Genomic DNA, 26,852 nt, shown 5'->3' on the forward strand with positions numbered 1-26,852 from the left:
TCCCAGTCCAGGCTGGGCAGCAGCAGGCACAGATTTACTTATTCCTAGAGAAGCTTAATGGACCTAACTCTTAATGACATTCAAGAAACGCTGAAGAAACATGACTTGTCATTTTGGGTGTGCTCTGAACTTTCAGGGCATGGGTCCCCGGAGGAAGAATTTACCTCCCCCCCGGAAAACAAAGAATTCATAGAAGTTATTCAGCCGAGCTGGCTGCACCGCAGGACAGAGACTGCCATTGCTTTATAAGACCTCTATTGTGTGTCTGATGAAAACATATGGAGATTTTCTTCCTCAGAGAGCCTGTAATTTAGGAGGACGGTAGCTTCTTAGCAGTCCCATTCCTTTGGAAGGCACAGAGTACTGGGTTAATGAAATACATAGATATGAATCTTCATTTTAACCAAATAAGATTGCTTGCTGGGGGTTAGACTACTGCCAAATGAGACATGTTCTCAGGCACCTCAGAGGTTTAGGGGTTGATCTTGGTGTCCCTCTTGGTGTCCCACTTTGTCCCTGACCCTCACCTCTGTGGGGTGGCCACTATGTTTCCCCTAGAAAGAAACGGAAAGTTACAGAGGTTGGTGGCTTGCTCATGGTTATGTGGTTAATAGTTGGCAGAATGAGAATTTGACCCAAGACCCATCCTTTGGGTCTTGTCAATGGGCCTCAGAATCACATCTCTCCTTTACATCGGGGAACTGCCCACAGGCCAGATTCAGTCCACACCTGTTTTGTATGGCCCATAAACTAAAAATAGTTTTTACACTTTTAAATCATTGGAAACAAAACAAAAGAAGAATATCCCATGACACACATGCTATGAAGTTCAAGTTTCAATGTCCATCAATAAAGTGGTACTGGGACGTAGTCATGCCCATCTGTTTATGCACTGTCCATGGCTGCTTTCCCACCTGAAAGGCAGGTCGAGCAGTTGTGACACAGACCATTTAGGGTCCACAAGCTAAAACACGGAGAGTCTGGACGTTTCAGAAAATGTTTGCTGCATCCTGACCTGCACCCTGGGGGTACCATGGCCAGTGTGACTCTAAAGTTTTAAAGCCCATGGGATTATCCCCAAGCTGCCAAGCTTGTAAAGCTGACCTGGCCAGTGGGTGAGCACTGATGGTGCATCAGGAAGAAAACACGTGTAAAACAAGAATAAACTCTGCATGTGTCTATAGCCCCTTAGAACCACACTTGTATAGCTTTCAGAGTCTGGGAGACAAGCCCCTTTCTTTTCTTAGCCTCTGATTCCCAATTAATGAACCGTGAAAACAACATGGATTTTACATAAAGGGGATGTGCTTCAGAGAGCTAAAGCAATTTTACTTGTTAGGGCCCCCTCTTCACTGGTTCTGTTGATATTTTAGTGTGAGGCTGCAATTTTAGATGTTGTAGCAATAGAGGTGTTTATGTGCTACTATTGCCACATTGTGTTTTGGTCTCAAGAGGGGGGAACTGCCTAATGTAGTGAAGGTGAGTAGCAGTTCTGCCTCAGTTAAAGAGAAAGAGAAGCAGATACCCTTCTTCTTTGCATAATTATTTGCCCCCTTTCCTGGCCTCACTTGCACAGCCTAGAGAGCTGGCTCGTATGTGAAAATAAAACAAAACAAAAGCGACACATATCAAGCTGAAAAGAGTTCTAGAGATGGATGGTGGTGCGTGCTGCACAACAGTGTGAGTGTGTTGACTGCTACTAAGCTGTACACTTAAAACAGTTAAGATGGCAAATTTTAAGTTATGTATATTTTACCACAATTTAAAACAAAACAATAACAAAAATCTCCATAGGTATCCATTTTGGAAAAAAGAGTTTCAAAAGCTTCAAGGAAGAGGATTTTTATGTCCAATTTCAGTAAAATGGAAAAAAAATCCACAGAAGGGGTTTTGAAAGATCTGAAGCTTTCTCAGAACAAATAAGCATTAGCGTGTGTTTGTGCATGTGCCTGTACACACAAGTGCACACTGTGTCCAACTAATTAAATGCCCTCTATTATTACTGTTCATATTGGAAACGAAAAAATGTTCACAAGAATTTTTCCATTTAGAATGATCTATTAATACAAAATGCCAAACACCCTTGCACCAGCAACAGAAACCAAAATAAAGGGTAACTGTCTGGGAAGCTCTCATAATTCTAACATCTTATGCCAGTGATAACAGAGGAAAAAACCATACCCACAAGTACGTATCAAGATTCCTCTCTAGCACGCAAAAGGCTGCTGTCACTGTCAAAGAAAGAGTGAGTTCCAAATAAAGAGAAAACCACAACAGAAACCTTATATTAAAAATGGGGTTTAAATATGAATAGGAGTGCCAACTTCATGAAAAGTCTACCTCTTCCATCATCAGGCCATAAAATTAAAACCAACATATGTTGGATGTGGTCAAATATCTTACTTGACTCCTGTCCATTTGCCAATGTTTTCCAAAGATTAAAAAGATAAAATCCCTTGAGTGCGTGCTGTGAGGACTCTGGTACTTTCTGCCAGTTTCTCCGAGCAGAGGTGGTGCATGGTGGGGCTTCTGAAGGCTCCACTGTTTGGAGTGAACGCATATAATAACAACAGCTGCTCTGCGGCCGGGGCCTGGCAGCAACAGGGTCAACAACCTCAATGCCAACTGACGATGACACTGGTTGTGTCGAGTGAAGCCAATGACAAAGGAACAGATGTGCTCTGTGTCTCTTGGTGCCTCCAGCAATACAGTCACTGAAGACCAGCAACGGTGATGAGCACAGAGCAGCATGGTGTGAAGTTGACGCCAACTCAATCAAATGATCAGTGTCTTATCTACTTCATCCAAACCGTGTACACCCAACACACACACACACACCAATGCTTCCTTCATAGGCTTGGAAGTTCTAGGCTTTCAAGATATGAGAAAACTCTAAAAATAACACTTAAGTGCAGGAAGTGTGAATGTGCTGCCAGATTGTAATGGGTCAGACCCTGCTTTGGCCTGTCCAGAGGCTCTATATAAGGCAGGAATGCAAAATGATGGCGCCTAGGTAAAGTACATTCCTAGAAAGAATTTGTTAGGCCTCTAGGTTTATGAATGGAATGGAATGAAATGAAATACAGGAACTGTTCTAGTAAGTTCCTACCATTTAAAATTCTGAAGGGCTCACCTAAAATGTTGGAGCTATAATTTTTTTGATTTGGAAACTCGGAGTCCCTACTACCCCAATGAAACCAGGAGCTGGAGTTGCATGGCAGTTGCTCCTGGAGCTTCCTCTTTCTTAAGGCCTGCTTGCTAATTCACATTGGCTACCTGCATGGCCTCTGTAGGCTTTGGGTTTGGGTTAACTGATTTATAGACATTACATTTCTTGAGGCAGGTGCCATTTCTTTTTAGTTGCCTCAGCACTTAGCACCAGCTCTTTACACACTGTCATCTCCTGTGAGTCACTAAACAATGTATATTCCCTGTGCTCAGAGAGCTGATGTGACTTGACTGTGGCCTCACAGGCAGATGCTGTTCCATCCAAGGGTTAGAACCCTGGGAAATCACCTAGCTGCTGCAGATCATCAGAGACCATTTGGATTAGTGTGTTCCTGAGCAGAAATCTGCCTCAGCAAAGGCCATGTCTGGGTTTCAAGGTCAGACTGCATGTGTTGAACTCCTGACTCCACAGGGCTATGTTACATGGGACAAATTACTTCATACCTTGTCTGATTTTCCTCTTCTTTAAAATGGATATAAAAACAGTATTTATCTCATAGAATTGTGTACAGATTATATGAGGTAATACAGAGGCACCTGGATGGTTCAGTCAGTTAAGTGTCCGACTTCGGCTCAGATCATGATCTCACGGTTTGTAAATCCAAGCCCCACACTGGGCTCTCCGCTGTCAGCGCAGAGCCTGCTTCAGATCCTCTGCCTCCCTCTCTCTGCCCCTTCCCCTGCTAGCTCTCTGTCTCTCAAAAATAAACAAAAATTTAAAAATAAATAAATGAGGTAATACATAAACACATTTCCCACAGCACCTGGTCCATAGCTTTATTTAAAAAAATTTCCCTATTATTATATCCTCAGATGCTGAGCATATCAAATTTTAAAAGTGTGCAGTAATTACAGGCCACGTGAAGTTCTTCTATGCTGAAATACTTTAATAAGACATAGACATAAATCTCTACTATAAGCCTGTTTCAAAATAATTATAGTTATGAATAAATGAAGTAAAAAAAAGGCAGTGGACAATTTATGTCATTCTGGGTCTACACTGTGCCATAACTGTAAGTATATAGAAACCTCCCCTAATCCAGTGGATTTACAACTTATTTTAGTAGTAGAAACCATCTTCTAATGCAATCTTACACAGAAGCTATTAAGGAAAAAAATATGGTGGATCTAGTTGAAGAAGAGGTAGGGTCCCAGACCCCTGCTCCAGCTTCACTCTGCAAGGTCACAGAACCTGTTGCTAAGGATCACTGATTTGGGCTAGGCCCCCTAAGACCATTCAGACCTTTCCACAGATAGGGAGACTCAAGTTAAGGACCAAGACTGACTTGTCCCGGTATCCTCAAAGCCTAGCCATGTGCCTGGAGCATAGGGCACTGGAGGCACTAAGGTTTGTGTGATGAGAGGTTCAACACATGAGGTGCTATGCTGAAGTGGTGAGGTCTCTAGGCGAAGGACTTCTGGTGTGTGGTGATGACTGCTGCCAGTGGGGGGAGGGGGGGGCGACAAAAACACCATTGTGGTTTAGACAGGGTATTGAGTGTAGGGTTGATTCTGGGGGAAGGGATGGGATGGAGGGATGTGAACTTGAACTTAAGCAAACAAAAGTAGTGGGGCTAGGTGCCATCTAAGAAACCAAGATAAAAGGGCCACTCTTCAGCCTAGGCATCTTGGATTCCATTTCTGCCCAGAAATTTGAATCGATGGTATTAGTTTCTTTTTAATTAATTAAAATTTTTTTTTTATGATTGAGAGAGTGAGACAGAGATTGAGCAGGGAGGGGCAGAGAGGGAGACACAGAACTGGAAGCAGGCTTCAGGTTCTGAGCTGACAGCGCAGAGCCTGATGTGGGTCTCAAACTCACACACAGTGAGATCATGACCTGAGCTGAAGTTTGATGCTTAGCCAACTGAGCCACCCAGGCGCCCCTTGATGGTATTAGTTTCAAAGTGTGATAACTGGCCCATCTAAATCAATATTACTTGGGAGCTTTATTAAAGATGCAGATTTCACAAGTCCTATCCCAGAACTACTGAATCAAAATTTCCAGTAGTAGAATGCATGCATATATCCACCACAAGGAAAAGTCTGAGAAGCACCAAGTCACATGAGATCCATGTAGAGAGCTATACTTTGCTTGGGCCCTTCCCTTGGATATTCTGATTTAATAGGCCTGGGATGGGGACTGAGAGCCAGGTTTCTGAAACCCCGCCAGGTGATACGCAACACGATGGTTTCCAACTATTCTTAACTGATGGCCAGAGGGAAGTGAGAGCCACTGCCTCTGTAACAGGCATTATTTCTGTTATTATAACCTATAAAAATGCTGATATTCTAATTGGCCCTTAGGGATAAGTGGCTACTTTTTCTTTCAGTTTGTCTTGTTAACCACCCAGGCAGCAGGGAGACAAGAATTTTTAGCAAAGATCTGTCAAAACATCGTTTTGGTGAATACTAAAGTTGTTTAAAAAATAGATTGAACGCATTCACCAAGCATACTTTAAAGATAAAGTATATCAAGGTATATTTGGTGTTCTAAAGTGCTTCTATTTAAGTATACAGTTTGATGGATTTCGATAGGGATATGCTCCCCAGTAACCAGCACATTAAGATATGGAACATTTCTATCACCGCTGAAGATTCCTTCTTGCCCCTTTGCTGTCAAGCCCCTACCCACACCCTTAGCCCCAGACAACCACCAACCTACTTTCTGACACTGTGGATTAGTTTAGACTGCTCTAGAATTTGATACAAATGGGATCAAACGGTATGTACTTTTTAAGTCTGGTTTCTTTTGCTCAGCACAATGTTTTTAAGATCTGTCTATAACATGAATTATACTATTTGCTGTTTCTTCTCTGTTTCAAAGGCAAGCACACAGGACTCCAGGGCACTACTTCAAGGGCAAGTTTCTAGAGTGACAGTGGGCAGAGTACTGAGACAACTGGCTTGACTATCTTCTACAAGGAGCTTAGCTGGGAAGGGGAGGAGTTATGACCACTCTGAGGTAACAGGTATTTTCACTGAGGCAGGTGATTTCTGGAGGAAGGAGAGCTCTGGGGGAGGCTGCAGTCCTGAGCTGCAGGATGTGGGGAATGAAAGAAGAAAGGTAAATGTATGGGCCAAAGGCAAACATCACCTGTTAAAAATTTTTTGTTTCTGGGGCGTCTGGGTGGCTTAGTCGGTTAAGCGTCCGACTTTCGCTTAGGTCATGATCTCGCGGTTCGTGGGTTCGAGCCCCGCGTCGGGCTCTGTGCTGACTGCCAGCTCAGAGCCTGGGGCCTGTTTCAGTCTGTGACTCCCTCTCTCTCTGACCCTCCCCTGTTCACGCTGTCTCTCTCTCTCTCTCCTAGAAATAAATAAAAGATTAAAAAAAAATTTTTTTTGTTTCTGGTTTAAAATATATTAGAGGAGGTGTCTGTGTGGTTCAGTCAGTTGAACATCTGATTCTCCATTTGGGCTCAGGTCGTGGAGCCTACTTAAGATTCTCTCCCTCTCCCTTTACCCCTTGCACACACATGCGTGTGCCCTCTCTGTCTCTCGTTCTCTCTCTCTCTCTCAAAAAAAAAAAATAAAATAAAAATATATTAAAAAACTCTTTGATATTTCTATCTTCAAGAAAGAGAACTTAATTCCCCTCCCCTTAAGTGTGGGCTGGACTGAATGACTCACTTCTAAGGAACAGAAAATGGTGGAAGGGATGATGTAACACTTCTGATACTAGTCCTTAACAATATGGTGGCTTCCATCTTGGTTGCCCTCTTTGGGCTCAGCAAGCAGTTAGCATGGACCCAATGTGGTGTAGCGTGAGGGGAGGTCTCTCTGAGGAAGGGACAATTAAACTGGAGCTTGAAGGTTGAACAGGACTCAAGAGGACATGGTGACCAAGGGCTCACATGGATCTCTGGCCTGGTGGTGAGAAGCGAAGGTCCATTCAAGGAACTCTAGGAAGTCCCTTTTGAGTTTTTTTTTTTTTTTATCTCTACCTACCTGAAAGCATACATTCACAATGTCATAGGAATCCATGAGCACTAACATCATGGAACTAATATTGATTCATACTGTGTTCTAGTACTACTCTATGGCCTACTGGCTTTGTTGGTGGTCTATATATCTAAACGTTATGCATAAAATTATTTCAAGGGAAGAGGTGTTCCTAAGACCACACAAGCTCCTAGGATAGGGACTGCCATACTCTTATCTTCATGCTTATATGTGGTGGAGTAGGTGGGTGGTGAGAGAAGATATACTGTTATATTTCAATAAATAAAACCTTCCTGCATTCAAATCTCAATACTCGTTTGACATCTTTTGGAGCCAAAGAATCTAGTCTTATCTGGCCAGGAAATTTGAACTAGTCTAGACCACTCAGAGCAGCCAAAATTTGGCAGGCTTATCTACGGGCATCAAGCCATACTGACTATTCACATTTCATATAAACGCTCATGGAGATGAATTAATTCCTACTGTGACTGACATTCTGCAGCAATTTCCAATACTGCAGACACAGTGAAGTACAATTATGATTTGGTGCCCCAGAGACCAAAAGCAGTCCTGAGCTGCTCTCTGAGGTGGAGATTCTGACATTGCACCTAGGGAGAAACACTGAACACACAATTTTGAGTTTTATCTGTCTTTCATCCATAAACTAGGTAGGAGAGGTGTGGCCTAGCAAAAGGAGACAGACCGTGTGAGGAACTAAATGCCAACGTCTTACTGAGGCCTCCTAGGATCAGTTTTAAACATACTTGGCAGCCACTGGTGGTGGGACAGGGTATTATTAGTGCATTGTAGGAAGTAACTTTTGAGGATAAACCCTCTACCTCAGCAGTGTCCAACAAAATGTTCCATGATAACGGAAATGTTTACTATCTGTACTATACAATAGCCACTAGACACATGTGGCTTTTGAGCACTTGAAGTGTGGCTAGTAAGCTTAAGAAACTAATTTTCATTTTAGTTTAATTTAAATTAATTTAACTTTAAGCAGCCATAAGTAGTTAGTGGCTTCTGTACTGGATGGTACAGCCCTAAGTAATGGATTAAAGGGTATGATTCTTTAAAATCATGAGTTTCTTGGGGTCCCTGGGTGGCTCAGTCAGTTAAGCATCTGACTCTTGATTTCAGCTCAGGTCATAATCTCACTGTTTGTGAGATCAAGCCCTGAGTCAGGCTCTGCACTGATAGTGTGGAGCCTGGTTGGAATTCTCTCTCTCGTTCTCTCTTCCCCCTTCTACACACACTCTCTCTCAAAATAAGTAAATAAATAAACTTCAGAAAAATAAATAAAATCATTATTAAAGAATGGAGATGTATTTTCTGTGATTAGCACTCAGCAGTGTCTATGATATAGGTTTTCAAAAAATGTCTATTAACAGACACTCAGCAGCTAGAAGAGAACTGAGCTCATAATACAGAAGGTAGATTATATAAGACTGAGTAGTTAGTATTTCCCACAGGGTATTTCAAAGCTTTAGATACACAAAACACTCTCTAGTGAAAGGATTCCCTGATCAAATAACTCTACACGTTGTATGCTTTACTTGGAGGCTTAGGTTGCATGTTAAGGTATTAAGGACCCCAGAATAGCTTTATTAACTCACTGTTTCCCACAGTTATTTGACCATGGAACTCCCCTTTCACCTAACACCGTCTGACATCCCTTAGAACTAGCATATTTGGGGAAGAATACTTTGGGATATGCTACAGTAATGACAGGGTAGGAGGTAATCTTCCAGTGAATCCCTTCAAAGCAGGGACCCTAATTTTCAGCACAGATTCAACAGGTAATAGTTGTTTACTGAATGGTCTAGAAATGACTCTCCTCCATTAAAAATCAGAGGCAGTCTGAAACCATGCCAGGTCAGCCAAGGTAAAGAGATAAGGCAGTGTGTAACTTGTAACCATAGGCATTGTTAGTGTGTTGTAGTGGGCATACCTGCAGAACTGGAAGATAATATGATATGTAAGCATGACACAGAAGTGGGTAAACGTAAACTGGGGCAGAAATAACAGTTATGGAAATATATATGTATATATACGTATATGTATATATAGAGTACATATATATATGTACTCTCTTTCTCTCTCTATATATACATATACACACACACATATATATATATATATAGAGAGAGAGATTTTTAGCAACCTCTATGCCCAATGTGGGGTTTAAACTCATGACCCAGAGATCAAGAGTTGTATGCTCTACTAACTGAGCCAGCCAGGTACCCCCTGGAAATATACTAATAGCATTTTAACACTAATTCATTGTGATTAGAATATCAATCTCCATACAAAAGAATAAAATCAGAGCTATAGGGTGGTGTAAACAGGATGGGGCATAGGTTCCTGAGGATAGGAGAAGAAAATGGTCCTGTCTGAGGGGGAACAAAAAAGATAATACAAGAATCTGTTTGATACCAAGAGGTCTTAGTTACTTAGTTACTTCCCTAGTTATTTTTAGTTTTGGGCCTTGCTAATATTTTAGTGAGAAGGGTTTAGAATTAACTCCAGGTCCACATGATTATTTCCACTAAAAATTATTTGTAGTTATTGTCCATACACATATGCTTAAGTTTAATAAAGTGTATATAGACCATTCCATGGTCTAGATTAATCTCTTTTCAATGAATCCCTTTTGTTCTCTTTTATTTTTATTTTATTTTGGGGAGAGCACAAGCAGGGAAGGGGCAGAGAGAGGGACACAGAGGTCTGGAGTGGGCTCTGCACTGACATCAGAGAACCCATTGTGGGGCTCACACTCACCAACTGTGAAATCATGACCTGAGTTGAAGTTGGACACTCAACCGACTGAGCCCCCCCCTTGGTTCTCTTTTAAAACTTGAAATTAAAATAAAACCCTCAAAATTATTTTCAGATCTAGTTGAGTAGCAGAATCTGGACGGGGAAAACTCCAACCAAACCTTTCATCAAGATCATGGAACTCTAAGCAGTGAGGTCCCCGCAGGGCTGGCCATGTTACATGTGGGTGTATTTGTAGCCTTCATCATGTGCTTTAGAATCAGTGAGATCTGCCCTCTTCAAACTGAGGCTTTGAAATGAAAAATATATACATATTGTAAAGATAAACATTACCTCAATGTTTACAAAGATGCTTAACTCCCTACTCCAGGAGGGACCACTCCATCTCCAGGGAAAGCTTAGTTGTTTAGTCCAAGAAGATTGTGTGGATCACTTTCAACTACAGTCACTAAGTGGCCTACACCACCATCAGCTTGCTCCTTCGAGCATCTCAGCCATGGCAGCTCTGTGATGGGGGAGCAGAGGGCATGGCCAGAGATAGCCAGGAGGACACTCAGAGCCCCTGGTCCTGGGCACACAGGCCACCATGTGCAGTTCTGGTCTTTGTGGGTAAGGCCTTTAGAAGCAAAATATTTGACTTTTCTGCTTATCATAAAAGTGATACATGTTTGTGACAGAAAACTTGAAAAGACCAAATAAGTGTGTATATATATATATGAAGCATTACTCATAATTCCACCAAGAGAGAATCATCCTGGACACTTTTTTGTCATATTTTCTTTTTCATCTATGATTAGATGCTTCTAAAGGACATACTAATAGATACATGATTAGAGTGACTTTCCAATACATTTTGAGTCTCATTTTATTACTCAATATTACATGCTGAAAATTTTCCCATGGGCATCGTCTTCAGCTATAATTGATCACATTTTAGGCCCTGAAATAAACCAGACCACATCTCCCCTGATCCAACCAAAAAAAAAAAAAAAAAAAACCAAAAAAACCCCCAAAAGACAAAAACCAGTCACAAGCCCACAAACCAGAAGCAAAAGTTCTCCGGACATCAGGAAAGGATGAATAAATAGGACTGACAAAGACATATAGCTGATTTTGCTATATTCCTAGTAACTCAGTAAGTACAGTGTAGTTCATTGAAATTGGTTCCACATTTCTTTGCTGTTTTTCAAATTGACACTTTAGAGTATGTTTGCCAAGCCTCTTAAAATGTTCTCTGGCTGGCACATCCACTCAGTTCTGGGCATTTGGGTTGCCCTGTACAACCACCACCAGCTGATGCCACAGTGGACACACACATACACACACACGTCAGATAAAATGAAGAAGCCCCAGGAACGCAAACTCCAGCTATTCTCTGTGCTAGGTGTACTCCCCTCTGCTGGCATGGTAGGCTTTAACTCCTGAATGCTTCACTAAGCAAGAAGATGCCAGTCTGGACGAAAGATAATAAGGCTGGGAAATGCTACCCCAAAGATCATAATTACAGTATTCAAGCTGGGGGAGACTCTTGATATGGCGTCCTTTACATCTGGGAAAACTGAAGCCCACAGACAATGACACACCTCGCTCAGGGTCGGACAACTACTGGGGTAGCATACTAGTGGAATCATCATTGTAGGGAAGCCTGAACTGGCTGAAGCTCTCTCTTCTTCCTTAATGCCTGTGCCCATGTCTGAGCCATTTGGCTGCAAGTCAAGGAATCTGCCTGACAAGAAACACCCCAGAGGACTTTGTACAGATGACGTTTCAAAAGAAAAGGTCCTTTCAAAAGTCCACAATGGCTCTTTTGGGGAGTGGCTCTGGCTCATGAGAGAAGTTCTGCTTCTTTTCACAGTCCTGATCCTATCTTGCCATTATGAGCCAACCTTGGTTACTGCACTCACCCAGGCATCTCCAAGGGGAGTATAGGCATGACCCAGCCACTCTTTAGGGGAAGATAAGGTCAGCATATGTTTGGGTCTAGATGGGTTGTGGTGAGGACTTTACAGAACAAGGCTTTCCAAATCCTGGATCTCTAAAGTACCCTGGTCCTAAATCATCCATTGCTAAATGGGTGGTTTTGGAGGCAAAGCCTAAAGTCATTAGATGCAAGGATGTCAATCATTAGCCAACTGGGGGAGGAGTGGGAGCCTTGGTGTGACAAAATGGCAGTGACGGCAATGAGAGATGGAAAGGAATGTGGTTTAGATATGGGGAAAGTGACGACCACACTTGTCTGAAGTAAAGGTAACAAGTGGGAGAAATAGAGAAAATAATACATGTAAAGAGTTTAATGGAATATCTGGAACTCAAGAAATGGAGCTACTGTCTATTTCTTAAAAACGCTTGTGTGCGTTGTACATGCTAAGAACTCAGTGGTGGGTGTCACACAATGATGCAGGAGGACTGAGGGGTGAGCATGAACAGGGCTGGGTTTCTTTTCTTTCTCTGAAGCCCTCCCATAGGATGAATTTCATTTCATTCTCATCTTTCTCTTTCCATCTTCACTCCATGCAGCAGTAGTGGGTGTAGTGGGGGTGCAGGTGGAAAGGCAGGGAGGGAACACTAAAAATCTAGAGACATACCACAAAGATGGAATAGTGTTGCCCAAAGTTTGCTGCATGGGTCATGATCTTTATAAGATGTTAATGAATGATAACAAATGAAGAAAAAGATTATGGGAGTCAGATGTAGTTAAACTGAGTGACTGTGTTTAACTGCATAACTGTGTAAACAAAAAACTCAACCAGCGTCTTCACTACAGGCTTTCTCAAGGCCTTTAATCTACATTGTGATTCTACATTGTGGGTCTTCAAGGCTGGAGATGATGTAGCATTTTGTAAACTTACTTAATCAAGGGAAAGACGTCTGTTTTCACTGAGCATTACTTAGGATCAACTTTTTTATTTTTTTTTGAGTATAGCTGACACACAATGTCACATTATTTCAGGTGTACAACATAGGAATGGCGAAATTAAGCTATGCTCACTCACCATCTGTCACCATACAGCACTATTACAGTACCATTGAGAATATGCCCTATGCTTTGCCTTTTATTCCCATGACTTCTTCATGACAGGGCTGACACTTTGAGGAATATTCTTGGCCAATACTGATCCTTAGATTTTTTCTTCTTTGCTTTACTTTCCACCTCACTGAGCTAACTTCCAATCCTAGAGAAGAAGAGATGAATTGCTAAAAATAGTAATTCTCACATCTGAGAGTAATTGTCATGTACAGTCTTGCCCCCAGAGTGTGGTCTGGAAACCAGCAGCATGAACATCACCTGGGAGCAGACTGTACATGTTCAAGTTGCTTTCCAGGTGTACTGAATCGGAATCTACAGTTTGGCAGCGTGCCGTGATTCACATGCACATTAAAGTCTGAGATGCAGATTGAGGGTGCTTGGTAGTAGGCAATGAGCTCAATAATTCTGATTTGCTGTATCTGTGGTGAGGCCCAGGTACGCACATTTTAAAACATAACCTCCAGAAGATTCTGATGCGCTGGCATTTGGACCCCCATTAAGAAACACTGATTTAATCTAAGAACCTCTACGGCCCAAGTGCCTGCTGTAAGGTAAAAGAACAGCCTTGCGATAATATTTGGTCTCACAGCTGCACCTCTACAAGGTAGGTGCATAACAATCACCTTCATTGTTAGAAATAAGGAAATGAAGCCCTGGAAAGAGATGGAGAAGCCCCTGGACCAAGGTCACCCAGGGGTCAGCAGGTGCACCGTCCTGTCCTTCCTCCCCACATCCACAGCCTTCCTCTTCCTCCCTAATCAGCTCTTTATTCAGCAGCTACTGCATTGCTCACAGTGCTTTCTGAGTCTGCTTTTGTTTTTAGTGAAAGGCCAACAAAACACTGCTGGTTATTTGTGCTTGCTAATGATAATTCTGATCAGCTCAATTCTGTCAGCTTACTCTTAGGCAGCCAGGGGCCCACAGCAGCCTGCTTATTCAATCAGGGACAGGCCCATTTTCTAATTACCAGCATCATTTGGGCTCGTTTCCTCCAACTGTGAACTTGCTTGAGTTCAGGCTTCTTCAGCTGTTGCATTTACATGAGAAATGGCTCATCTGTCACGTCTGTGTCCCCGTCTCCCCCTCCCTGTTGGAGACCAGATGCAATGGGTTTGCAGGCTGCTGCTGACCAGCAAGTCCCAATGGGAGCCATAAGGCAAGCCCTGTGGGGGGATGCACACACTGGCCTTCCTCACTGGGCGGGCCAGAGTGACCTCTTCTCAGCTTCTGAAATCCAAATTGTACTCCCACTCTGAGGCCAGAGAGGGTCACCAACGGTCCCAGTTTGCCAGGGATTGAGAGTTTTTCCAGGACATGAGACTTTTAGTGCCAAATCTGGGAGGGTTAGCCATCTGGACACTGTAGTATGAGAGCATTCAACACTGCCCAGGTGATCTAGTTGGAAGCTAAAACAGAAAACTGCAAGTTGGGGTACAGATGATGATTCTAAGACTGATGATGCTTCCCTTCACTGCTCTGTGCCTAATTCTGCTTTTAATCTCTATTGCTAATCCAGTAGGATGAAGCTTTATTTCCAACAATGAAAAAATGGAAGTCTGCTGGCATGTTCTGAGATGAAGGTGGCACCAAGGGAGGAATGACTGGTATACAATCTCTGTGAATGGAGGCACATCATCCTCAAAGTACCCTTCCTAATTCTAAACACATTATACACTTGGTATGTACTTGGCAATGTGGGCATGCAAGCATATATCCTGTATACCCCCAACTCTCATAGAGCTAACCATCCTATGGGAGACACCAACACAAGCATGATACACTGCATCTGCTACAAGGATACCTAGTGGATCACTAAGATGGCAAAAGGCCATAGGAGCTGGGAAGGGAGAAGTGGGGTACCTCTGCTAACTATACACCAGTGACTTTATATTCATTATCTCATTTAACAGCTGACATTTCTTAAGACCTTACCATGTGACTAACCCATTTAATGTTTACAACAATTCAATTATTATACCCATTCTATGAGTGAGGAAAATGAGGCTTTGAGAAACCAACTTGCTAAAGATTGCAAGTTACTAAATGAAGAGTTTGAATGGAATGCAGAAAGACTGAGTCTGGGTTTAAGCACTGAGATTGAATCTCCTCCCCTGTGGGTTGCTGGACTCTCAACACAACGAGTATGCTGGACACTCCGTCAACATCAGATGAAAACTGCAGGGGAGGCTCTGGGAACAGATGAGCGTAGCTGTCCATGGCAGACACGTGGCAGAGAGGAACCTGAGGTGGTCTCTGAGTTCTACACTGTGCAATCCCAAGTGTGATATCAGAAATGTCCCACCAGAGGTGTGGGAACTCAGAGCACTGATGTTGTAAAGGAAGCTGGCTGCTTGAATGCTGCCCTTCTGGCCCTTTGTTGCATTAGATTCTAAAGAATGCACACTAAGTGTGAAGCCAAATGCCTGACTTACTTGTCATCTTGCAAGGGCTGAAGATGAGTGTGTCATTATTTTACATGTTTAGATTGCATCTGTAAGTTCTTCAAAACATACCCTTCTTATGCCTTGGAACATCTGAATAACTTGAGGCACCTGGGTGGCTTGGTTGGGTGTCCGACTTTGCCTCAGATCATGATCTCACGGTGAGTTTGAGCCCCGTATTGGGCTCTGTGCTGACAGCTCAGAGCCTGGAGCCTGCTTCAGATTCTGTGTCTCCCTCTCTCTCTGCCCCCTCCCTCCACACACTCTCTCTCTCTCTCAAAAGTAAATAAACATTAAAAGAAATTTTAAAAAATGAACATCTAGGTAACTTGTGTTGCATATATAGGGTATCTGATATATGCAAATTAAATAAAAATGTGTTGATCTGATATACTATGACTGATTTTAATATGTTCATTGCTACAGACAACTTAGAAGTTAAGTGTTCTGGCACTAGTAACTACTGAAAGTGCTCATATCAGTAATAACAGTCCATAAGTACAGTATTCTTTATTTATTAATTTTTTAAAATGTTTTATTTATTTCTGAGAGGGAGAGAGCATGAGCAGGGGAGGGTCAGAGAGAGAGGGAGATACAGAATCTGAAACAGGCTCCAGGCTCTGAGCTGGCAGTCAGCACAGAGCCTGATGCAGGGCTCGAACCCATGAACTGTGAGATCATGACCTGAGCCGAAGTCGGATGCTTAACCGACTGAGTCACCCACACGACCCCAGAAGTACAGTATTCTTAGCGGACACTGGACTATGCTAAGTATCCCGAGCCTAACACTATATAATTTTTTAAAAAGTTTATTTACTTATTTTGAGAGAGAGAGCATGGGAGCAGGGAGAGGCAGAGGGATGGAGGGAAAAGGAAAGTGTGGGAAAGAGAGAGAAAGAGAGAGAGAGAGAGAGAGAGAGTATCTTAAGCAGGCTCCATGCTGCTAGTGCAGAGCCTGATGCAGAGCTCAATTCCATGACCCGGGGAATCATGACCTGAGCCAGAATCAAGAGTCAGACGCTCAACCCACTGAGCCACCCAAGCGCCCCTATAATTATTGTCCTCGGAAACATTCTCAATATCTTTTTGTTAAGTTTATAGGCTTTGGTTTGTGTAAAATGAACACATAACTCCAGACAATTAGGCATGAAAAACATTTGTTAATATGTAAAAGCATTAAAATTAATCACCCTGCAATAATGATTAAGAAAACATAATGGTAGCAAGGATTCTGTTTCAAGCAAGATTTAAAGAAATAAAAGGTTCTAGGGGAAAAACTGATACCCTTCTTGCTCACTTTCACTGTTAACAATTCCTGGCTACCCTAGTCAGGCTTTCCCCATGCCTCCCCAGAGGCTCTCTTCTGGAACACTGAGCTGTTCGGAGCCTTTCTGTGACTCTAGACTCCAGCCCGCTCCTGGCACTGCCAGGTGTTAGAATCCCTGGGCTCTTCCTCAGTTACTGAAAACGACTGATCACTTTTTGATGGCTAAGAAAGGCCTTCTCTATTGGCTTGCGTTCAGCTTCGTCTTACAATGGCCTTTATGCTTCTGTGTGTAAAGAAGAAACTGACTTTTGCTTCTATCCATCTGATGATTCTGCTCCTTTGGCTCAGTGAAACCAGCACAGTGAGTGCTTCAGAGAGCCTCTCCCTTCTGGTGGACCTTTGGGGAGGTAATTCCCTTCAAGGTTTCTCCACCCTCTTTGTTTCTGAGGCCCTCTTTCCTTTGTCCTTGACATTTTCTAAAATTAGCATTGTCAACTCTTTCCAGTCTTTTAACTCCCTTGAGCTGTTTGAGCACCTTTTCTTTGTGTACTGTTTACCCACAGTTGACTTTAAACAGGACAAAGTAGGAGAATTTCAATCGTGAAGCATTTCAGCTTTTTTCCACACTACTTGTGCAACTAAATTCAGGGACAACTTAGTTCCTGCCCCCAAGAACTTTATACAAAGCTGTTGTGAAAGAAAATGAAGAAAATGAGTACTTCTTTAGCCAATTATATACCTTATTTGTGTCTAGAAAGTCCTGGTTTGTTCCAGAACTCTCAGTGATGCAAACAAAAATATTTTTTTGCCATGTACTTTCATAGCACGGTAACAGATTTCAAGCTGAGAAACTTTAAAGGTGATACATAAATTTCTTTCCCAGACACAGATATTGTGCCATATTAAACAGCTCTCTTTTATTCCTTTTTTTGTATTTTGATTCTTTAACAACAGAGCCTTGCTGACCCCGGAGGGACTGCCCCTCCCAGGTCTAGCCAATTCCGAGATGTGGTAAACAACTCACCCTACCCTATGGCTGTTTACTCCCCAACCAATACGAACCAATCAATCCCGAGCCCTCAGCTCCAACCACCTCCCCTATGTCTCTCACGCTTAGGGCTACTCTTGCCCTCCAACCCATTACTACCACAAAACTAAGATAGCCTCTAATCCCCAGAGCCTCCCGAAATTATTCTAATTAGTCAAATCTAATCCTGTTTACCCTGGTTCACCTGTTCCTTCCCAGAGAAACCTCAATAAAGGCTTTTGCCCACATTTCCCCTGCTCCCTCTGCCTCTGACCAACGCTGGTGGCTCTCCTTGTGCCTTTCCCTGCCCCCAACCCTGACATGGTGTACCCCCACCTTTCTTTGGATCTGTGAGTATAATACTCTACCTTTTCAATGGCAGCTGTTTCCTGATCTGTTGACCTCACCATACGTAAATAGCAATAAGATCTATACTTAAAAAACATGTACATAAAGAGAAAGGAAGATTGACTAGCAATGGACCATAGCCTGGGCCCTGCGTTGGTCATTATTCAAATGGACTTGGATGAAAGTTAGTTGCTCTGTCACTTATATTTAGCAAAACTGCCACTTTGAATGTTTTAAGAAGCAAGTGTGATTTTAGTATAAAGCAGTGTATTATACTGGATAAAAAAGTACTCCGGGGAGTCAACTAGAAATAGCTGTGATGAGGGCATCCACATTAAGATACTACATGTTACAAAAGATGCTGAGGATTTCAAGGGTCCTTGACTTCTATAGCACAGACTGAGTCCAACTGTAAAAACACCTTATGAAGAAAATACAAGGAGTTCTCATTCACTTAAACAATAATCATAAAGTTTTTGTATCAAATGTTGATAAAATCAAATTTATCAAATCAAATGTTTTGGATTTTAATATATCCCATTAAAATGCATCACAGGAAATTCAGTATGAAAAACAAAATTCCTGAGATACTGTATTCTCATCTGGACCTGACTTCTGTCTCTCTCTGGAGACAAAAAACTTACTTCTAGCTCTGTCTCTGGACTCAAAGCTACTCACTGGGAGTTTTGCTTGACTTGGCATGCCTAGCAGCAGACACGTAGTAGGTGCTATATACGTATTTGCTGATTAAAGGAATGTTTCTGGTTATCTTTGAAGGTGAGAGATCAAAGATGCTCATTTAAGAGAGTTAAGTAAATAGGTGGAGCTGAGAATTAAAGCGACTCCCTCTAGCCCAAACTATTACAATCCCACTACATTCTGCCACTATAATCCCACTACAAACCACTACGATCCCACTGTATTGGTGGCCGTGCACATCTTAGCATCTCCTGCCCGTGGGGCTGACCTCTACCTCCTGTCTCATGCTTGAGGCCTCTGGCTGACGGCTCACCACGAGTGAGCATTTTGCATGGGTCTGGCGTGTGCTATGACAAAAGGCTGAGCTCCTAGTGGTGCATGGTGACACTTACCAAAGGCTCTAGCTCCTTGCGGTCTATGAGGTTCATTTCTGTGACGAAGTAATAGAAGTGCTTGTAGCAGGTGTTGACATGGGCTTCCGCGCCCATCACAATGACCCGGTCAAAGTGGTGGATGTAGACGTGGACAAAGACTCGGAAAAGGCGGCACAGGATCTTCTTGCAGATCTGAAGGAAGTTCTTTGGGAAGGGAACACCTAGAGAAGTTTAAAAAAAAAAGAAAAAAGAAAAAAGAAAAAAGCCATGACGAGAAAGCTCTGGAAGCCCAGGAGCACGTGTGTGAGGCTGGAGAACCATCTTGGACCTGAGCTCCCAGACCAGCCTGCAGGTGCCTGGCTCTTGGGCAGCTGTATCAGATCCTGCCCAAAAAAGTGGCTAGGATGCTGTTACATTTATGTGCCAACAATGGCCAGGAAGAGACCAAAAAATGAATGAAAAGGGCCAAGTTTGTTTCCTTATCTGAATGTATGTGTATGTATGTGAGTATATCTATCAATCTATATCTATCTATCTATATCTGTATATATCTATATATATCTGTTTATCTATCTGTATCTCTATCTATATGTATAACTATATATCTGTATATATATGTGTATATATTGGTTATATTTATATAAAAATATTCATTTTTACATAGAAATGTCTGCTCTCCCTTCTTGTTCCTCCCCACCCCACACACACACACTTTACAGAGCACAAGAAAGTTCATTTTCCTCTTACATCTAACATAAAAAAAAACTGACAGGAGGAGGGCAGTGCTCCAGGGAGACAGGCGCTCCCTGACACACAGTGATAGGGGGATCAATGGGCGTTAAGGACTGTAGCAAATCAGAAAGCACCTTCTCCCCAAAGGGAGCTGCTGTGGCAAAACTCCAGCCAAGGATGGCTGTATGGGGACCAGGGCTGTTAGAACTTCTGATTTCTCAATATAATTCAGAAATTTGGAGTTCTTTGTGAATTTGCTCTATTTTTAAAACATTAGCAATTAATCTAAAGTTTTACAAAAATACCAACGGTCAAAATAAGACATCTTTCTAGCTTAATTTCACCTACAGGCTACCAGTGTGCAAATTCTGATCCAAATTTTTCCCAAGATTCACTGTTTCTGAGGTGGGCAAATGCAGCAAATTCCATAGACACTTGGCATTACACTTATTACCACTTCATCCACTTGAGGAAGGTAAGAGTGGGTTATGTGGACAGAGGAGACACCCAGATTTCCTGTCTGATGACCACTGCTGCTAGCTGGTCGGAGCAACACACATCAGGGTCCACAAGCCCACTTCCTTTCCCCCCTCTCAAACACTGTTTAAACTCTTGTTATTTACACTGTCCTAAGATGGTGACATGTTGTAAGTTCAACAGACTTTGATTTCCTGCTCTGCAACTCTTCTATCTGTATGACCATGGGCAAGATATGTAACCTCTGTGAGCTTCAGTTTTGCCATATGTAAATAAAAGTTCCAACAGTTGTGAGGATAAGATACAGATAAAAATTCCCGTGGCTGTGAGGATGAGAAGTGGTACCCATGTGACTTTGGTTTCTCGTCTATAAAAGAAGGACCGTAATAAAGCCTTCCTTGCATGAGTAGGAGGGTGTTAACACAAGTAAAATCCTTCAACAATGCTTAGAACAGAGTAAGAGCTCACTAAATGGAAATGCCCCCCCATTTCTCTGCACTGTAGGGTCTGGAGTACCTCGCTGTTGTTACAGGGAATATATTACCTTTATCAAGAAAAGGTAGACACGGCTATCAGCCTTTCATCAGAATTGCATAGTGTGCTCAGAGTATGGTCAGAGTGTGCTCAGAGTATGGCCCTGGTCTTCAGGAAGCCTGGAGATTTGGTGTCCATTCCTCCACAGGGTCCTAGTAGTAGCTGTCTGGTGAGATACTCTGTAATGGGATCAGCTGGGGCCCCCAGGGCACGAGGAGAGAGACAGAACATGACTGGCAGCTGGCAGAGGCAAGATCTGCCTCCCTGGGGCCCAGCACTGATACTGGCTTTTCTTCAAAAACAAAGTGGGACCTATCAAATGAACCCAGGGAGAGACTCGGGCACGGCATGGCAGCTGTCTGGGCAACAGATGCTGGGATTCAGGGATGGAGGTGAGGTAAAGCTGGGGAGGTGGTGGTGGGCAGCCCCTCGCAGAAATTATGGGTGGTTTTCTATGCTGAGGAGAGGCCAGCAAAAAGCACTGCTGCCAGGCTGGGCAAGGTTCTGGAGTTGTCAAAGAAGCTCAAGTCCTAGAGATGATGGAATCCCCTCCAAGTGTGTTCCCATGAGAAGGGGAGCCTTGTAACCCACACAGTGACAGCACCAAGGGTTGACATATGTTTCCTTTACAACCTATCTGCAGAGTAGGTTTTACTACCCATATGTCACAGATGACTAACACGAAAGCTCTGAAGCACAGATTGACTTGCCCCAGGCTATTTAGCTAAAAAGTGGCTGGGCTGGGAACTGGACTAAGTCAGCTTGATTCTAAACACCACAAGATGTGGTTAAGTTTGGAGTGTAACACTCTCTACCAAGGATAGAGGCATAGCCCGACTGCTAAGCATAACAAGGCATCCAAAGGTTACTCTTTGGTGGTACAGAAATATGATTTAAAAAAGTGGTGGGAAGAGAGAGAAGTTTGAAAGAAGTCCACATCCTTGGCAGTCACAGATTCAAGGGGATAAGAGGAAGGTTAATATCCACACTGAGATACCACCTCACGCCAGTCAGAGTGGCTAAAATGAGCAAATCAGAGAACTCTAGATGCTGACGAGGATGTGGANAAAATTAAAAATTAAAAATTAAAAAAAAAAGAGGAAGGTTAATACACTCCGCTGCCTTCAAGGAGAAAAGTGTTTTCTCTGCCCATCCCTTAGGACTGTGGATCTGGGACTAATGGTAAAAGCTAACATCAACTGAGCACTTACTATGTTTCAGGGACTGAGCCAAGAGATTTACATAAATTAGCTAATTGAGTTCTCGGAACAAGACTGGAAGACAGGTACTATTATTATTGTTTCCATCTCAAAGGTGAGAAAACAGACTTAGGAAAATTAAATAGGTGCCCACGGTCACCTGCCAAAGGTCACCAAGCTGCAACAGTAGAGGAAGGGTCTGGGTCAACCCCAAAGCCCAGGACCACTTTGAAAACCTGAGCTACTGCTCTGGGGCTCCATACACATGTGCGGCTCTGTGGCCCTTCCTTTCTGGGTGGCTTGAACCCCCTCCAGTGGGTTTATCTTTCATGTCCCCTCCCTCCAGTTTCCGTGGAGGCACACCAGGTGCTAGAGAACATGGGATTCTCAGCTGTGCCAATGCATCTACTTGACCAGCCCCAGGCACCACACACTGACTAGCAGGTAAAGCTAACTCTTGGTCATACCGAGGATGCTCATGGCAATTGCTAGGTCCCTCTAGATGGTCCCCAATTTGCCATCTTTCCCCCATTCCTATCCTGCTCTGCTCTGAACTTCTGGCACTGCCTTTCATTCCATACCTGGTCTCTGGCCTTGCCTTTGTCCTCAAACTTGGTTTGGCTCTTATCTCTCCCTTTTGGGCTATGGCTGGAAATTATCTTGAGAGTAGCTGAGTTGCTTTGAGAATCTGGAAGATCTACTTTTGAAGTCCTAGCCCTACAATTTACCGGCTGTATAGTCAGGTCACTTCACTCTTCTGGATTATAAAATAAAGACATTTGCTTTTCAGTGTCCTTATACTAGTATCTGTACTATAATAGGTAGGTAGTGAGAACTTTTGGACTAAGTTCTATTTTTTTATTTCTCACCCAAATTCCTTGGATTGGTAAAACTCCAGGCTCAGAATCTCTGGACTCTAGTTGCTAAGTTTGATCTGATCCACCATTTTCTCCCTTACACACAATTCATTCTTCAAAAAGGAACGTTATAAATGGTTCAAGTCAGGACGTGCTCAGCATGCACAGTCACCTCAGGCCAACTCTGGAAGCTGAAATGTCCTGGGCTGAGAGTTCTAGGCAGCCCAGAAACCCCAGTGAGCTCTCTGATGACCCAGAGATAAAATCTCAGTTCACGGAGCATGGGTTAAGAGTAAGAAAGTTACGTAGCAGTTGGGAAATTCATTCCATATTATCTATGGTTCAGGAACCACTCTTACAGTTTGTGTAATATTTTAGCTCTTTACCTCCCTTCTCTTCAGTCTTCCAGGTATTAGATTTGTGTATATGTATGTATATGTATGTGTGTATGTATATGTGTGAGTGTATGAATGCGTGTATTTATGTGTATGTATGTACATGTATGCATTATGTCTGCGTGGCATGTATGTCTGTGTGTTTTAAATAAGCCTTCAGAAGCTGGGTGGTAGAAGAGACCACTTCCTTTGATGTAGAGAACTGGATGTCCACCCCTTTGGTGGACTCTGGAGCTATCTCACCCTGTGTAACTGGCTTCATGGCAGCAAGACAGGGCAGGACTCAGCCCTGCTCATCCACTCCCTTCCTTGACAGGCCCCAGATGGGCCAGGTCATGAAAACTGATCCATCTGAGGGTTTTTGTCTTCATGGTGCTGCTAAGAATTATCCAGTCTCCATTAAATAGCCAAACGAAAGGGATCCCTGTGTGATGCCTGATACACACGTGTGTGAAGTTCTTCAGTCCCAGGGATGCCCTGAGCAGTGATATTAATGTAGTTTTGTTTTTTAAAGTAACTGACACTTAATTCAGTACAGTATTTACTCCTATCCTCACAGCTAAAAGGAGGTAATGATTTGGCTCTAAAACTCAGGTCTTTTCTTCTGCATCCTGTTACTGCGGGCTCCCTGGTAGCAGGGAACAGATCATCATTTTATGACCTACACTTAGCTCAGTACCTGGCTTATGGAAGGAGCTTGGAAAGTGTGTGTTTGCTTGCTTTAAATGAACAGTCCAGCAATAGGAAGAATGAAAGGCTAATGAATCATCACAAGCGGGTGCTGGGCTTGTTACAATGATGGCTGGCACCTGATGGGGCTGCACACTGGCTGGGTCTGGCCACAGGGCTCTGTGGACATGTGGCACCACTGACCCAGCTCAGGACCATATCCAACCTTCTGTCCCTCTGCTTTTCTTGTGTGAGATATTATGGACCCTTCACTTTAGTATTTCCCAAGGCATGTTTTAAAAATCACTAATCTTGGGAGATCCTTGGCTAAAAAAAGAGGGCCATGAGATTAAATGTATTTGCAAAAATGCTGTTTTCAGGGTGCCTGGGTGGCTCAGTCGGTTAAATGTCTGACTCCAGCTCAGGTCATGATCTCATGGTTCATGGGTTCGAACCCCATGTCAGGCCCTGTGCTGACAGCTCAAGCCTGGAGCCCTCTTTGAATTCTGTGTCTCCCTGTCTCTCTGCCCCTACCCTGCTCGCTCGCTCTCAAAAATAAATAAACATTAAAAAAATGTTTTTATATGCTGCTTTCATAGAGGTTTACAATGTATCTCTGCAGAGTAAAGGATCTGAGATTTCCTGTAGGAAAAATTCCTTTTTTACTCTAACCCCCAACCCCATAATATCTACTGGTTTAAGACACAGTCTGTAATCATGCTTCCCAGCTTTCATTTCTATCTCACTCTACCTCCTATTCTCAACGTAGTCTTGTGCAAATGGTTAGTCCCTCTAAGGCTCAGTTTCCCCATCTAGAAAGAAACAGGTGTTGATGTTATCTGTAGCTCATGAGGTTGTTGTGAAGATTAAATACACATACATCAAAAAGGCTTTGCCTAAAGCCTTGTGGATAGTAAGCACCCTCTTGTGAACTGTTACTTTAAGTATCCCTAAATTCTTTGGAACACACTTTGGGATTAAATTCCTCCTGCATATTTGTTTTCAGGGAGGCAGCTTGGGTATTAACACATCAATTCTGAACTTACAAAGAACTCACAGGGGCAAGTACTTAATTAAGCACTGGGTTACATTCTACCTTATATTATGTTCTACAAGGTTCTCATATTTATGTCTCGTATTATTGTAAGCTCCCTGAACAAAGGGATTGTTTTATATTCTGAGTCCGCTTTTAAAAGTACCTGGCACAGACCGAGGTAGGGAATATTTATCAATCAAAAGTGAATCATAAAAGAGTAGTGGTTTTATTTAGTCAAGATGTGAGTCTATCATATCCTATTTAGGGGAGGAAAAAAGCCTACAGCAGAAATGATAGCCTTTTGCCAGGGTCTTGACATGGTCCTGGCCTGAGAGGCTTCACACTGCCTTTGGTAAAAAGGGAGGAGGGCTCTGTGATAAGAACATTTTGGTCTCATCTAGGAGGTGGGAAGAAAAAATCTGAAACTCCTCTTTTCTTATCATTAAAACTTCCTTTCTTTGCCTTTCATTGTATTTTTTCAGGTGCTGATAGTTAATTTTCAGTTACTGTACTCAATTAGAAAGTTAATGCCAGACAATATTAACCAGTAGCCTTAACTGAAGTAGACTGCACGTCTGAAGGGTTTGGAGTTAAATTTTGACTAGTCTTATTATAAACCAGGTAAGCCATGTGACCATAATCCCAGACAGATATGTACCAACTGATACAGAAAACAACCTTTGATCAGAAGGTCTCTAAGTGATTTGCAATCACTGATTGAGTCTCAGGGAAATCTCTCTCTCCACCCCACCAGGAGCCACATCCCAGGACTCTCGGATTCAAGCTGGGGAATTTCAGATTCTAGGAAGTTATCCCCAAAGGAGAAGATGTGTTCAGAAGAGCATTCTCTACAGAGGTGATACACACACACACACACACACACACACACACACACACACACACACAACCTTGGACCTGGATGATCCTGGATCATCTGATGGACTTGGGTCTCTACAAACGGGTCAGTACTGAAATGAAGTTGGTGAACCTAAAACAGGGCCAGGCTGAGCTCAGATTCCAGAGGTTGCTGAGGCAAAATGCCTAGGCAGAGGTCAGAATCCCAACCCAATCAGTCATATGTGGTTCTCTCAGGAATTTGCTCAACAATTAGAGTCAAAGCAAGACTAGAGTTTGCTGGACGATCAGGCCAAGGAGGAGGCTGAGGCAGAGAGGCGGGTGAAGGCAGAGGGTGAGGTTAGCCTGAGGGGCCTGGACTCTCCTGAAGGCCTGACAGGCAGCCCCCAGCTCTGCTTCTGCTGCTCAGGAAGACATGGTGCTTGGTGCTCTTGGCAGGGAACCAGCATCTGACAGAGCCCTGCAGAGTTTATGAAAGTGCCTAACCACAACTTTCTGATCTCCAAGCCACATTCAGAATGAGAGCTAAATTGAGCATGGAATATAATAATTTCTCTGGGGCCCCATGTCGATTTGCCTTTTATCTCCGACTTAGTAAATCTCCTTTCTCCCAAACAAAATTTAATAAAAAATTCCAGTAATTTCTGAGCTTCAATTCATTTTCTTTTCTTTTCCTCCCTCCTCTCCCTTCCCTTGCACTGTTAAGCAGATGCCCCATTCAATCCTTCCTTTTCGGACATGCCTGAAAGAAAATAAGCTGTCTAAATGGCTTACATTTTCTTTTCTGTTATGGAAGCTGCAAAAGAAAAAAGTCACTCAGAGAATGCAGAAATGCTTTGGATGAAAGGACCACAGATTGAAGACAAAGGTCCCAAACTCAGGATCCAGGTGAGAGTTTCTGTGCTGGCTGTAAAGCATTCCTCTTCTGTTTTCTGTCTTTTCTAAGAGAATGCTCCATGCCTG

At 42.9% G+C, this 26,852-nt stretch overlaps 1 protein-coding gene across 3 annotated transcripts in view; it reads right to left on the reverse strand.

The window, feature by feature from the left end:
- The window catches only part of MOB3B (MOB kinase activator 3B), a 195,931-nt gene that overhangs the window by 16,227 nt on the left and 152,852 nt on the right, over window positions 1-26,852 (reverse strand). For all 3 annotated transcript variants that reach the window (XM_077766095.1, XM_077766097.1, XM_077766096.1), the window contains exon 3: window positions 19,154-19,356. In XM_077766095.1, coding sequence (XP_077622221.1) covers window positions 19,154-19,356 — 203 coding nt within the window. The remainder of the gene's footprint in view (window positions 1-19,153; window positions 19,357-26,852) is intronic.

Source organism: Crocuta crocuta, unplaced genomic scaffold (genome assembly GCF_008692635.1).
Source record: "Crocuta crocuta isolate KB4526 unplaced genomic scaffold, BGI_CrCroc_1.0 scaffold529, whole genome shotgun sequence".
Lineage (NCBI taxonomy): Eukaryota > Metazoa > Chordata > Mammalia > Carnivora > Hyaenidae > Crocuta > Crocuta crocuta.